This window comes from Cupressus sempervirens, chromosome 5 (genome assembly GCF_028749045.1).
Source record: "Cupressus sempervirens isolate cs-2001-9-10 chromosome 5, ASM2874904v1, whole genome shotgun sequence".
NCBI lineage: Eukaryota > Viridiplantae > Streptophyta > Pinopsida > Cupressales > Cupressaceae > Cupressus > Cupressus sempervirens.
In genome coordinates, this window is record NC_143122.1 from 298,410,853 (window position 1) to 298,426,406 (window position 15,554).

Here is a 15,554-nt window from a genome sequence, read left to right on the forward strand (position 1 = left end):
CCCCCCATTGGCTTTTGATAAAATTGATAGTTTATGAAGTAATATAGTTTTGCTCTTGTATTTCTTTAAAAAAATCAAAGATGTGTTGAAGGCCAATCAATTTGCATGCATTAACTACATTGAGAGATGTTTCTTACAAGAACTCAGTGGAAATGAACTATTTCTGTATATGAAAAAAAATCATTTATAAACATTGATTTGCGTATCTCTATTTCATGAAAAGAAACTAATTTAGTTATTTTATAACAATTAATCAATGGTGTCAATTTTATAAGGATTTGAAATTTTGTGGTAATGTTTTCAAAAGGAATTTTGTACAATTCATAATCCAAAGTTTGCAGATAAAAAATATACACTCCTCTTGTCACACCACTTTTATCCACAAAAGAGTAGATTTTTAATAGGCATCCAAATACACATCTTCTCAATCATCCTATCCATTTTCATCTCTTTGCTCTGGAGGTAGGGCTTTTGTGTGCTCATTTTGTTTAATTTGAAAGTTTTTCTTTAAAACAAAGCCTCTTCTTTCCATTTATTTATTTAATTTGTTGACTTTCAATTTATGAAATATGAGTTATCTTCTTAAAATCCATCCAACCATACATACACTAGTTTAAATATGTATGTATGTACGTATGTATATGTATATAACACATCACATCAATGTAAAACTAATAAGAAATATATATATATATATATATATATATATATATATATATATATATATATATATATATATATATATATATATATATATATATATATATATGAACTTAGTAAGATAGCTAGTAAAATCTAGTGTAAATTTAAAGTAATAATATTTTACAAATTACAAAAATAAACATCAATGTAAAACTAATAATAAATATATTTAAAATAAGAAATATATAACATTTAACTCTATATCTGATTAAAATATCTAAATTATACAACTTAAAAAATATTTAACTCTATAAATTCACATGACTTCTTCTTCATAAAGTATCTTCAATAATAAATGTATTTAAAATAAGAAATATTAAACATTTAACTCTATATTTTATTAAAATATCTATATTTGAATAACATTTTACAAATTACAAAAATAAACATCAATGTAAAATTAATAATAAATATATTTTAAATAAGAAATATAAAACATTTAACTCTATATTTGAAGATTCTTTTCTCATGCTTATCTCTAGAACTTTGCTATGTAAAGGTTTCGAGTCCTTTAAAACCTGTTTTTACTTAATCAAAACTTTATATTTGAAAAAAATAGATAGAGATAATTAATATTGATTAGACATTCATTTGTTAAGTGGATGATAAAAATGATTGTTTTTTAAAAAGTTAATCCACTTGTCACAAATGTGGAAAAGATAAAGTTGTAATTAATGCATTCATTAATAGAGTTGTTAGAAAATATTTGTATTTTTGTTAGATAAAATTGAAAATTTTCATTGCTTTTTTTTATCATGGGCCAATACAATTTTCAAAAAATTACATTTTTTAATTTCAGAAAATATACAAATTAATATAGCTTTTGCAAACATTAGTATATTTTCAAATTTTTAGATTAATGAAACTAATATGGAACCTCATGATTCCATTAGTTTCCTCGGAACCAAAAATAAAGATAAAAACACAAAAGTATGTAAAATATGATAATAACCACTAAGCAAGTGGATAACAATAGATTTGAAAGAAAGGGTTCATAGAAATAAAAGATTTATATGCGTACTAAGAAAGAAAAACATGTGATAAGGAATGGTGGGGTGATTGGATAAGAGTAGTTGACCAAAATGAGCATTAAAAGCAAGCAAGGGACATATAATCCTAATGCAAATGACGGGAGCCGCTAGGCCAAAGGGACCGCACCAAATCAAGACAACTATTTAATGCCAAAAGGGTAGCCAAAAGAATAGATATAATACAAAGAATGATAAAGGAGGGAGACAAAACAATAGGGATAACAACAAAATTTTATACCTAAGATTCTAGATTTCCAAGTAGAGAGTGCAATGAGCCTATTTTACTGCTGCCACATATTTGAAGGAGTGTATCCGTGGAGCTTTCATATCAAAATCATAAATAGCCAAAAAATACTCTATAACGGTCACAGCTTATGATCGACTAGTAGTCGTAACGGGCCTTCAAATCCTACAATTGTGCTTGTCATGATATGGGTTTTTGTCATGCTTAACTTACGTTGAAATTCCAGTGCATCTATTTTGAAGTAGGGTCAAATTATTTGCATAGGAAAGGAATAATAATGGTTAGATCTGGTGACCGGCTCTTTAGAAAATGGAAAGAGAAAAATGCCTTTGACCAGGAGATTATGTTCGATCAAATTTAAGTAGCAGTGCTGTAACATCCCGGATTTTCTTGAGCTAATAATAATGGCCCCTCGACCTAATCAAGAATCACTGACTCCCACTCGACTGGCCTCATCTCTACATGGAGTTCCTTATTAAATACCAACTGTTTTACTAAAATTCCTGACAGCGAGTGAACTCCCTAATTAAATCTTATCCTAAGATGCCAACCCCAATCTTTTCACCTCTATTTAATGGGATTGCTACAAATATGAACATCACCTTTTCCCTCATTACTCCGTATCAATGGCTTCCAATTGCATGTGGAGATGTGTGTTCATATTGATTGCCTTCTGCAACATCAGAGTTGAATGCCGGAGCTCATTTGACAAGAGCGTTGTTGTTAAAGTTGCAATCAATGGCGACTCTGCTATAGCCGAGACAGACAAGGATTTCATATGCGCCACACTCGATTGGTGGCCTCTGAACAAATGTGACTATGGGACTTGCAGCTGGGGTGAGGCGTCTTTGCTTAATTTGGTATGAATCGTGACCCATTTTATATATGTGTTATGTTTTTTTTCTACAAATATTTGAATTTGGCATGCCCCCGTTTGGGTATTAGTGTGAATAGAAGCTCCTCGTTTGCAACTTCCAGTTTTATGCTACTCTGTCTCATCTTTTATGTCTTGATCTTCATTGGAAAATCTTGATTTGTTGGTTGTATTTTAGTTTAGAAGTGTTTTGATCAACTTGGTGATGTTTTGCATTACCCCTGCTTGCTTGTTATCCCCATTTATGATTCGTGTAAATAAAAATGATCCTTTTATCTTCGTGTGGAATCTTTAGTGAAAGGCTACATTTTATTTGTTCATGGGCTAACTTTTTAGCTTAGATGCTATGACTGTGAGATATATGACTTTCGATCAGCTCATCCAATATCAATACTCTAGTATGTCTCCCAAATTTCGAGTCAAGAGATGCTTCGGGACTTCGACTCAGGCCCTTTTTGCTATTTTCTGTAGAGAAATTTACGATTGTACGTCTTATTGTGTGTTAACTTCTTCCCATGGCGTAAATTCAGCTTAGATGCTGCAACTGAGAGACTTCAATTTGGTCAGTCTAGTCAATTTCAACGCTTTGATCTTTTCTGAGGTTTGCGGATATGGATGCATTTACTACATGAGCTTCATAGCCCTTGTCATGGAAGATAGAGATTTTAGACATGTGCACGAGATCAAAACTATTTATTGGAAGATTAGAATGCCTCGAAGAAATGAAACTGTTGAAAGATATGGAAAATCAGGGTTTTTGTTTTACTTTGAGTCTTATTTCTTATCAGAATTTGCCCAATTTTTTCCATTCTCAGGTTTTGGATTTGTATATGAGGATTAACATAAGTCCATACATCACTATGCTAATAGTAAATTTTTTCATGACCTTGATAACATAGCTAACGACTTTGATTAAGATGGGTGAATTCTTTTTGGGTTTTTGTTTGTGCATCAGCTTGTTGCTTATCAAGCTTAATTCAATATGTAATCAATTTGAAGCTTTAATACAGTACTGATTAACAGTAAAATTTATCACTGTTCAAATCAGAATTTTATCATTTGCAATAAGTCATTGTTATATGATTTATGATCTTCTTGTTCATGTTTAAAGTCCACCTTCTCTATTATGCATCAAACATTTACCATATATTATTAATACAAACATATAGCAAATCTGAAGCTCAAAACAATACATAGCATTTGCAGACTTTATTACATTTGCAAACCTTATCGCTGTTCTTATTTAAAAAAAACAATATTCATGACTTATAATTTCAGATTTTCTATAAATATTAAATAATAATTAAAAATAAGTTTGACATACCCAAGTACCTCTGTCCCTTATTTTGAAAAATAGTTGTTTGCGTACCCGTACCAGTACCCTAAGTACCCAAGTACCCCCGTCCCCATGCAACCCTGGACTAAACGCTGAAGGAAAATCAAATAAAATGAAAAGTTGGGCACATTTCTGTCATTAAACAAGTCTCTGTAAAACTTGCCAAGTCTGTGCTGTCAACTTAGTGAGTCTCACCGAGAAACTTCTGAGCTTCCTGCACTGACTCGTTCTGGGTGTCCCTGACAAATTGCATATCTGGTATTGAGAGTTCTTCCGAGTTCGTAAGCTATAGGATAGATAATTCTATCAAAAATGCTGTAGAGAACTGTTGTTGAAGGTTAACCTCTCCCAAAGTTTTAACTACAATAGGATGATGAAGATGTAAAATGTTGTAGTATGCCATTTATGAATTATGCTGAATCATGATGATGTTTAAAGACAATGATCATATAGTCATTACAGTTTTCAGCTTACTATATTGTATTAGGATTCCACATGAGGATGCGATTTGTACTCAATTTACATTCAATCAATCAAATTTGATTGAAAAACATGATTCGTCTAATTTATGGACTGTTTGGATACATCTTGTTATTGAAGTTTGCAAAAAAAAAAAAAAAGAGTATATTGAAATATAAGTAAACTTTTGGGTTGCTGAGTTTTTGCCAAGTACTATTCATTGGGCTTGCATTCTCATATTGGCAAGGTCATTTTGTTTCTCCATGACAGCCCTCAGGTTCCTTGCATTCTGAATTTGTGTCCTTGTCTTAGCAGACAGTTAGTCCGATGCTTACAAAGTTTACAGTGGCACTTTGATCTCTAATAGAAATCTCCACTGAAGATATCATGATTTACATGGAGGAATTAAATAATAAAAGTTAGTAATTATATTGGTCAGCTTCACACTGTTTTTTGCTCTGAAAATTTGAACTTGATATTTGTTGAATACTTTGAAATTTGTAACCACATAGTGCAGGTAGCTATGTTTCTTGTAGAGATTGACCAAAATTTACAAACCAGAATTATATAGTAACTGATTCTATTTTGATTCAACACTCCTAGCAGCAATATGGATTGACAGTTGGAACAATTTGCCATTTTTAGGCACGTTTAAATAGAAAAGGTGATGTTGAGAAGTAACATTAAAAACTCTAGGGTTCACATTGATAGGCAGGATGCCAACAACCTAGAGCCAATGAAGTGGTTTTGTTTATTTTAAGGGAGCGTCCAAAGACCTATGCTTGACAATCAATTGAATGGCAGCATATTTATGTGGTAGCATGCATTTAAGTGAGATGAATTTGTTGTTTTAGAGCATTTCTAGATCCTTGGCACTAGAACTTCTCTAGGATTTTCTTTCTCATGGACAGAATCTATATGCTTTTAGATTCACTGGAAATGTTTCTTATTGGTAAAAAGTGGTTTCCTGGATCAGATAGCATTACTTTATTTTATATTTTTGATTCTTCTTTTTCTTAGTGTTTTGCTACCCTACTAACCCACCTAATTGAGCTGGTCAATTCCAGCTCTAAGCTGTTGAATTGATATAAAACACTAACTTAATATCAACTACACAATACTAAATGTAGTAAAGAAGAGAACAAGCATCAACATACTGGCCAGCAGATAATGGACTCAGAGCAATAAATAGCAGAAAGGAAACAAACAAAAGATGATCAATAGGGTGATTGAAGTGCCCTTTTTGAACATCCAAATTTCATTTCCCTTATGCAATAGTCTTTTTTGGGTAAACTTCTTTCTGTAAGTCGTACTGGTATAAACGTTTCATCGAAAAGGAAAGTTGAATTCATTAAAGCACAGCCTTAGATTCTTAACAAAACCAGGCATCTGGAAAGTATACATATTGATACATTTCTTGATAAGATGCCATAAAATGGCACAAAATGCAAACACATGAAATTATTGTCTCCCAGGTAGGAGGAATATAATTGCCTTTATAATTGTACAAAATTGCTCTAAAGGTAGCAACAAGTCACAACAAACTGTGATTTCATCTAGAAAATCTTCTCACTTCAGAAACAGGCTCAATAACCTTTTTCAATTGCCAATGGATATCTTTGAAGGTATCAATAACTATGTAATTGATATTCAAATCTTAAGAATCCCCTAATACGGGAAACTGCAACAGTGAAGAAGTGTTAATAATATAGTCAGAGATTTTTTTTACAAACCATTTAGTTGATGTCAAAGAAGTGTTATTTGTAATCTCATCCAAGGGAACTCACTTGATCCATCGGTTTTGTTTGCAAAAGAAAAGTGATGGAGGTAGCAGCCTTTGATCTGGTCGACAATTTTATAAAGAATTTTTAACTGAAGTAGTTATAAAACTTATGAATAACTTTATCTAAAAATACTGATTAGCATTGAATTTCAATCGCCTATCTTACATGACTCTAACAAATCTTTTGAACACGATCCATAGAACTGGCTCCAATGTGAGTTATATGTCAAAACAGTTGTATGTGGTGAGTCTGTCTACCACCATACATTCCTCAATTAACACCCTACCCTTGTGATTTAGGAATGCCTGTGAGGAAGTCCATGGATACTTTGTTCTAACAATAGCTTGTAATACTCAATATTTGCATCAGGCATGGTGGTATTTGATTGTCTCTCCCTTAACATATAGACACAAACTTCTTGATATGTCCTTTTAGTCCATTGTAAAAGAAGTTCTGCTTAACCTTGTATTAGTTGTCAGCAATTCTGGGGGACTTCGTATCAAGAATTTTTACACGGAAATGTAAACTTAGCGAAAACAGTTACAAAAGAGCTCACATAGAGTATGTTCTAGTAGTATTGTCACACAATCTACCCCCAACACCATAATGCTTCCTCCACAACCTACCAAATTCTCTAACTTATCACTCACACACTTTTTCTGGAGTTAAGATTTGTGTTTCTTATTTTTGAACATTTGGGTGTTGACTTTCTTGCACTAAACAACTCCCATTGGATTCCTAAAAGGATGAGGCATTGTTTTCTTTGGTTATTGCTTATTGGATCCTACTTATGCTCATAAGTTTGTTAAACTTCGTTTGTTGTTCATTTTGTTGCTGTGATGTGAGACTGAAGTTAAGTGTGGTGTCAGTTTTGCCCCTCTTGAGCCTCATAAAGATTGTTGAAAGAACTTGTGGTTAGCCATTTATTTAATTTTAATTCTTTTGCTACCTAGATTAGCTTTTCTTTACATACTTTCTTTGCTTGGAATACTTTCAACTTTCATAGGTGTCTTTCCATTTCTTTCTTTGGCCTTGTTATTTTAGCCATAGCTCCAAAGCAAATATCCATAAAAGATATGTACTTTTATGATCAGCTGGATAAACTAATATAAATCAAATAGATTTCTTCAAGGGTTTGGTAAAAACCTGAATACAACAAGGTTTCAAGTGGGACCTAGGTGGTTGTGATAATCTTGCCAAGAAAAACATTGTAAGAGATGATAAGTATCTTCAGCAGCACTAACTCCTTATCTGAGGGACTTTTTTGGTTGCTCTGAGGAACTGAGAAGAGTGGAATCGTTGTGTTTTTATTGATAGTCTACATTTGTTTGGCAAGACCCCAAGCTGAGAGACACAACTTTAATGGATTTTAGAAGAAATGATAGAAAGTAACAAAAGTCTCAGGAAAAGGAATGGTAGAAAGGCAAAATAAGTGAGCAAAGAATTGAGATGTTTGAACTCATTTCTGTACTTGCTTCCTTATATTGCTGAAATATATGCCAAAAGGTTTATCTAGCAAGGTTTGAAAAATCATTCTTGGTCCATAAATAGAATTCTGCTTTCAATATTTCTTGTTATGCATAATTTTAGACTGTAACAGTGAAATAGCTTCAAGTTGTGAGGATATTGGACTGTAATGCATGGAAGTTCTTATGGATTCTTGATACATCGATTTACTATTCTATTATGTTTAATGAGCAGATAGGGAATTATTGAAGCTCTCTGAAATACAAAAATTAAATAAATTGCTCAATTTCTTGGCTGAACTGGCATGGGTGGTCTTCAATTTAATTATAAATGTATAAGTAATGAATGTTGATCATCTGGAGAAAATCAACTTTATCTGCAAAAGCCAATATTATCTAGTATGGCCACAAAATCAGAGGGAAAGTTGATTCTTTCATCTCAATAATCTAAGAAGAATTTCAGGAACTTTGTACCATTCAACCATGCTATAAGGAAATATATAGAAATATTGCAGAGGCAAAAGATGATAGATCCTAAATTATATGCTGGAACTCTTGCGTGCATTTATATGTATGTGTACATTGTATGTGTATATATATGTTTGTGTGCAGCCATAAGTAGGATTGTGCTTTGCAACCAATAAAGAGTGAGGGAGCTGTTAGTTACAATCTCTTGCAAAAGGCAATATTTCAACAGACAGTGGAAATATAAATGTATCTATTATGGACTTTGTATTAACTTGATTCCTGTCTTTTGCCAGGATCTTGAAAACCCGCTGCTGGCAAATGCTATTAAAGGTATATATGTTTGCATTTTCAAATTTAATGTAGTATTTGCGAGTTTTTTGTAATATTTCTTGCACCTTTGATACACCCCCAAACTATTGTTGCACCATGCATGGACCCATCATTGAGGAAAATGGGCTTTTTAAGCATGGGGAGAGCGAGCATGTGGTACTCTGTTCAGTGTCAGTGAATGAAAAACAGTACAGCTATTTCGCAATCTTTTTAAAATATTGCAGGTCATGGTGTTTGAATTGAAATATATGCGAGTATTTGTTAGTTACTAATGAATCTAATATTGTTTCACATATTGAAATATATGCGAGTTTTTGTTAGTTACTAATGAATCTAATATTGTTTCACATATCAACGTACAGCTTTTGATCCTTTGAAATTAAGATTGGGTGGATCATTGCAAGACCAAGTCATATATCATGTTGGAGACCTGAAACAACGTTGCCAACCTTTTGTGAAGAATAATGCTTCTTTGTTTGGATTCACGGGTGGATGCCTGCCCATGTCAAGATGGGATGCTTTGAATTCATTTTTCAAGAAAACAAGGCAAGTTCTTAAATGGTTTCCAAATCATTTGTACATGCAAGCTTAGCCCTCTTTTTACTTACCATGTTAGATGTCATGTGATATGAATGGCGACTATAGGGCTGTAGTAGCATTTGGATTGAATGCCCTAATTGGAAGACACAACATATCAGAAGGTGTTATGGGAGGACCATGGGATCCAAGGAATGCTCATGATTTTATTCAGTATACAGTTGATCATGGCTACAAGATAAGTGCATGGGAGTTAGGTGAGCTATTGTAAAATTCACATTTTATGTATTCCTATGCTTAGCAAGAAAATTTTGGGAGGTGCCATTAGCCTTTATCTCTATGTTGTTGTGAGTGATTGATGAAAAACGACCAACATTTTGTCAAGAATTTAAAAAGAAATGTAATGTTTTGGTAATAGGAAACGAGCTTTGTGGAAGTGGTGTTGGGACAAGTGTCAATGCAACGCAATATGCTTCTGATGTAATCGTGCTAAAAAAGATTCTGAAAAAGATTTACAAGGTTGATAAAGAGAAACCCCTCCTTCTTGCACCTGGTGGTTATTATGATGCTGACTGGTTTAAGGAATTTCTGCAAGAATCTGGACCTAATATTGTGAATGTTGTTACACACCACATCTACAATCTTGGTGCAGGTATACAAGATTGTTTACATGCTTTGTACATGTTCATTTTTCATGCTGAGGTTTTAGATGATATTAACTTCCCTTTATCTTATCAGGCGTGGATCCCACTCTTGTGGAGAAGATTCTTGATCCATCTTTTCTAAGTAGAATAGAATCTACCTTTAAAAGTGTCAAAAACATTGTGGAAACTTATGGGCCTTGGTCAAGGGCTTGGGTTGGTGAATCTGGTGGAGCTTATAACAGCGGACACAATCTTGTCAGCAATGCTTTTGTATATAGTTTTTGGTAAGGTCATCTCTTATTGATCTCGAGTCTTCATTTTCTTTAGGAATTCAGACACTTTCAGGATATTAAAATTTATATTTATCTTTTCAGATACGAATTGAAAATGAGAAACTCGAGTGAAGTATATACATAATATATATTTCAAGAAACCAGTGAAAACTAATATTTCTCATGAGATATTTGAACATAACTTTTTACCTCTCGTAATGCTTTCTCTCTTCATCCTGACGATGGAACATGAAGTGTGATCTGAAATGTTGACAAAAAAATACTCACATAACCGAATCTGGAAGCAGCATTCAAATGATTTCTCATGGATTGTAAAGATGTACTCACTATTAACTAGTATTTTGTCATTTCTATATTGGACTTTTTTAAGAGTCTCTGTAGTAAGTATGCTAGTTTTTCCTTTGTTTAGACTTTTGCCAGATTGGAAATAAGATTTGCTGACTTAGTTATTCCCAGTTTTAACTAGTATTTTGTCATTTCTATATTAGACTTTTTAAAGAGTCTTTGTTTGTAAGTATGCTAGTTTTTCATCTGTTTAGACTTTTGCCAAATTGGAAATAAGATTTACTGACTTAGTTATTCCCAGTTTGTTTTTCTTTTCCTTTACTGCTCTTTCCTGTACCCATAGTTGATCTCCTTCTGGCAGCATCCTCACTGCTGACTTTTTGTTAATACATTATTTTGATTTTCCTTTTGTGGAAATCTGGTGCTAAATTTCTATATTATACAGAAGTCTTTTGCATTTTAGTTGTTGCTAATAACTATTAGCTTATGTGTTGTGAATTGTGATGGGGTCTCCTGGTTGAATTTCGGACCCTGGTAAATAGTATACTCAATAATTGCTGTACACATTCTGTCAGGAAAAGGTATATATCATTGAATAGCTATAATATTCAGCGAGGAAAGAGCATTTCTTCATTGAACAGTATCATAAATAGTAAACATCTCAGGATTAAATTAGTTCACCTTATTGCTTGAAAGTTCATTCCAAATGGTTGAGATGCCTTTGTTAATGCATTACTAATGTTGTCTCTGTCATCTTACGGTGATATTCTTGTCGTGGCATCCTTTACTTTCTTGTCCTTTTTTAGTCTAACATAATGGTATTATAAGCATCAATTTCTACATATTCAGGAAACCTCTATAACATCTTGGACAGGTATTTAGATCAGCTAGGAATGGCATCCAAATACAATACCAAGTCATACTGCAGGCAAAGTTTGATTGGGGGTAACTATGGCCTTTTAAACACTAAAAATTTTGTGCCAAATCCTGATTATTACAGGTACTGCTCTAAAGACATATTGTTCCTTTTAGTTTGTTATATTTTGCTTAGTCGATGAATTAGAGAAAGTAGAATTTGAATCCTTGACTATGCTGATAGATAAAACTGATTGTGCTGCTGAATTGGTAGAATTGAACATATTCCTGACATTTTGTTAACTTTTGTTTCAGTGCACTTCTTTGGCACAAATTAATGGGAAGACGTGTTCTTTCAATAAGTTCCAAGGGATCACAATATCTCCGCGCTTATGCACATTGTACAAAGAAATCTGTAAGTAATTTAAAATTTTAATTTTAAAAGGACATGAACATAACTGCTATCTTTATCCATTTGATTATAGGCTTTGCATGTTATAGGCAGTGATAAAAACATGCCCTTTATCTCTTTGCTGTTAGTTTTCACTTTGGAGAAAGGAAACTATGCCTGATGAGAAATTGATATTCACATTCTCTGAAAATTAGTTTGTTTTCCCTATTATCTATCTTTAGTGCACAATGTTTCTAGGTCAATATGATAAATTATTGCAAATATAAATTGATTAGTCATATGCAAGATGAAATTATAGATGATTTGCAGAGTTGCCCACTTTCCTGGGCATTCGCTCTTTTTTGCTTAAGGCCATAGTCGCTAACATTATTGAACTCAGTGTTTAGTTGGGCACTTCATTACATTCAATCTTCTGTATAAATAAATTGGAATATTTTTTACTCTTTCTGCATTGCTTGTAGTGTATGCTATGGGTTTAGTAATGATGTTTTCAACAAAAAGATAACCAGTATTTGGTCTAAATTTCTGTAGTGGTTATTTTCACAGAGGGGAGTCACTTTGCTCTTTATCAACCTCAGCAACTCCACTCGCATCTTTGTGCGGTTATCCGGGAAAAACAAGAATATGGATTTGAATTTCATTGGAGAAATTGATAGGGAGAAGAAAGGCGGGAAATTGAGGATGGAGTATCACTTAACAGCAAAAAATCATAATCTGCACAGCCAGACTATGCTTCTCAATGGAAAAGCTTTGAAACTGACTTCTGATGGAGATATACCCTCTTTAAAACCAGTAGAAACTAATGCTCGAAGACCTCTCTCTGTAGCCCCCCTCTCTATTGCATTTGTGACTCTTCCATTTGTTCAACCCCCTGCATGTAATAGAGGGGGAGGTAATGATTGGAATCATCAACACTAGCTATTGATTCATTACTATTAGCTACCAATCAATGGTTTTGAAATTTTATTTCAATAAGTATCTGAGTATTGTATGCCATCTTATCCATAAAAGGTCATGGAAAAGAAGCTGGCATGTAGGTGAGATATTGTATTTTGATGAAAGACTTAAATGTTGAGATCGGTTTCTTTATTGCCAATGATAATGTGGTTTTCTTTTCATTTTTTAAACTTACTACTGCTTATTCCAGGAGACTCCCTCTCTTTATAATGAAAGACAATATGGTCGCAGGTCAGCACACATATGTGCAGTATGACTGTTTTTTTTTTGACAAGATGTATAGAAGAATGATTTGGGATTGCAATAATATATTAATAATAACAAGAGCTGCCTTGCAGCTGGAGTCCCTGCCTTTCGCTAAAGGCAGTAAATGTTGGAACTTAGATTAGCTGAATTGGATTTGACATTCAGCTAAGTGCACTAGCATTTAAATACTGTATTGCTTATAAAAGTTGTGTATGTCTTTGCTGTATTTCAATTATGGGCAAGAGTAGACTTGAAGATCACTTAGCCACTATGTTACTAGAAAAGACAAATGAGAAACCAAAATTTACAAAAATTGCGTATAAGACACACACACACACACACACACACACACACACTTATAATAAATTATAAACATAGGGAGATTAAAAAATTTATCTTTAAGGACTTGTGATTCTCACCAGTTGTGCTGCTAGCAGTTATATTTCAGTTGAGTGGGAAAGATTAGTAATTCATCAGCTAAACAACCAATAATATTAGGTCAGTCATCACTTCTATGCACCAAGACAAGAGAAGTCTGAAGATGACGAAGAAAAACTTACTTGGAAAAAGAAGTTATTGATTTGGGTAAGAAGATGGAAAGAAAACATTCAAGTTGCCCAAGACAACCATGGAAATAGCAGAAAGCATAGGAGAAAATGGATTTATAGGAACCATCAGTAGTACTAGATTTGCTAGACTATTAAGGATAAATATTAAAAAACAAAACTGACTTCTCATGCGGTGTGAGGAATCTTAGGTTGTTTAATGAATATCATTAATGAACAGGAAGTAAAGGCGTCTAAGCCTCAAATAAAATGTGTGTTTCAGGCTGAGATATTACTGAACAGTCTGTGCAAGGATTGTTCATACCAATCCCATCATCCATACTGCTCTTAGCCTGGGCTTGTGCTGGAAGAAAGGATGATGCCATTTTATCTGCTAGTGCTACCATAAAAATGTTCTTTTGAGTTGCAATGCATTTCTATTTAATGCAAAGCTCATTTTTCTAGAAGAAATAGAAAATTAGAAACCTGTATCTGGAGATATTTCAATGCCTAGTAGGTTTTTTCTGGCTACTAGTAAAGTCTTCCCCTCTCTCACCCATATCCCCCTTCTTTTGGTCTGCACTTTGTCCCTCTCCGTACATGCACTCACCCAAATGTGCATGTAGATGCACACTCCAGAACAAGACCATATAAAACCCCCCACCTAAAATTGTGTACCATCTATGTCTCTGTCTGTCTCTCCTCTTTGCCCAACTCAAAGATAGAGGGACATGACTACTCACTAATAAAAAAATATCTCTAATAAAACCAACAAAAAAATGTGTGCCATCAGACATTCTAATTCTGAGAAGCCTACTAAAGGTTTTCCAAACATCATAAAAATTCAATGGCAATTATTTACCTTTGTTGTAATGTCTGTATAAATGGGAGATGAGTATGTCATGTTGCATAGACAAGCCTCAGCAGGTTTCAGTACCAGCTTCTTTCCTTCTTTGGTGCTGTAGGAAGGCTTCCCACAGCGGCCTTGCCAATTTTAACAGATGCGCAATAGCGTAATGTGTCTGATGAGGATCTCTTTTTTGTGTAATCTGTTTCTACATTAAACACACCAAGATCATCAATTACCTTTTGTAAACCATGGCTCATAAAATGGTTGAATGAATCAGCTGGTGGCTTAGCAGTGCCCACTCGCCAAAGAATGCTTTGGAAGCATCCCTGCATAAGGTTCGTAGTTCTTCATCAGACAATTTGCTTTCGATTTTGTTGAATAAATCTTGTTCCTCTTCACTGCTATCTGTTTCTTCTGCAAATGGTGCCACATCTATGTTGTTTCCTAGTTCTTGTACTTGCTCTGCAATGTCTATATCCTTGCTTTTGCCACACTTTTCTATTTCTTTAAGGATATCTGCCAGATCCCAATTGTCAGGATCTGTATAAGGTATTCTCCTCTCACTACAGTACATCTTGCTCAATTTCATGGCCATTTGCATTCTCTGCTTCATACAACACATCCTCAATTGCTCCGGCCTCTGTTATATCTGTCATCTCTATCCTTGTTGTAGTGTCTTCCATTTGCTCAGATAAATTTTGTATGCCACCACTCCTAGCACTACAATCAATTCATTCATCTGATATATCTACAACATCAACATCCATCCTTTTGGCACCAACTTCAGTTTCCATTTCGTTGTTCATCTTGTGCATATTCCTCTTCCTGCCTTTAGCTTCTCCTGCATAACTTATTTTGTTTGTGCACCGGAAAGTGTTCAATGAAGGTCTTGAGAAAGTTATTGCAGAAAGGGGAGAAAATTTCCAGTTACCATATCAATATCAGCTCGAAACGCTAAACTGCATAGATAAAGCAAAAACCGTTGTCACATGTAAATTCTTTGATTAAAAAATACTGAAGAAATAAGATACACGAATTAACAAAAGTTATGATCACAGATGTTTGCGTGCTTATGCAAAGCAAGAGGATTTTAAATAATTTTCAACTACATCATACACAATAATTTTCAAACCAACCTTGGTAAACGCTATTAGATTGCACCTTAGAGGTTACCATTAAGCATATTGAGCTAACTGTTCAGTAAACCACACCCACATCCTCAATTAGCAAGGTTCT

General features: G+C 33.7%; 1 protein-coding gene across 1 annotated transcript; it reads left to right on the top strand.

The window, feature by feature from the left end:
- Positions 1–1,967: 1,967 nt before the first annotated feature.
- Positions 1,968–12,838, top strand: LOC149555756 (heparanase-like protein 3). The gene is made up of 9 exons (XM_089829902.1): positions 1,968–2,837; positions 8,658–8,694; positions 9,057–9,240; positions 9,340–9,488; positions 9,650–9,883; positions 9,970–10,159; positions 11,328–11,453; positions 11,624–11,723; positions 12,267–12,838. Exons 1-9 carry the CDS (start codon positions 2,604–2,606, stop codon positions 12,636–12,638), a joined length of 1,626 nt encoding a protein of 541 aa, XP_089686028.1. The 5' UTR covers positions 1,968–2,603; the 3' UTR covers positions 12,639–12,838.
- Positions 12,839–15,554: the final 2,716 nt, after the last annotated feature.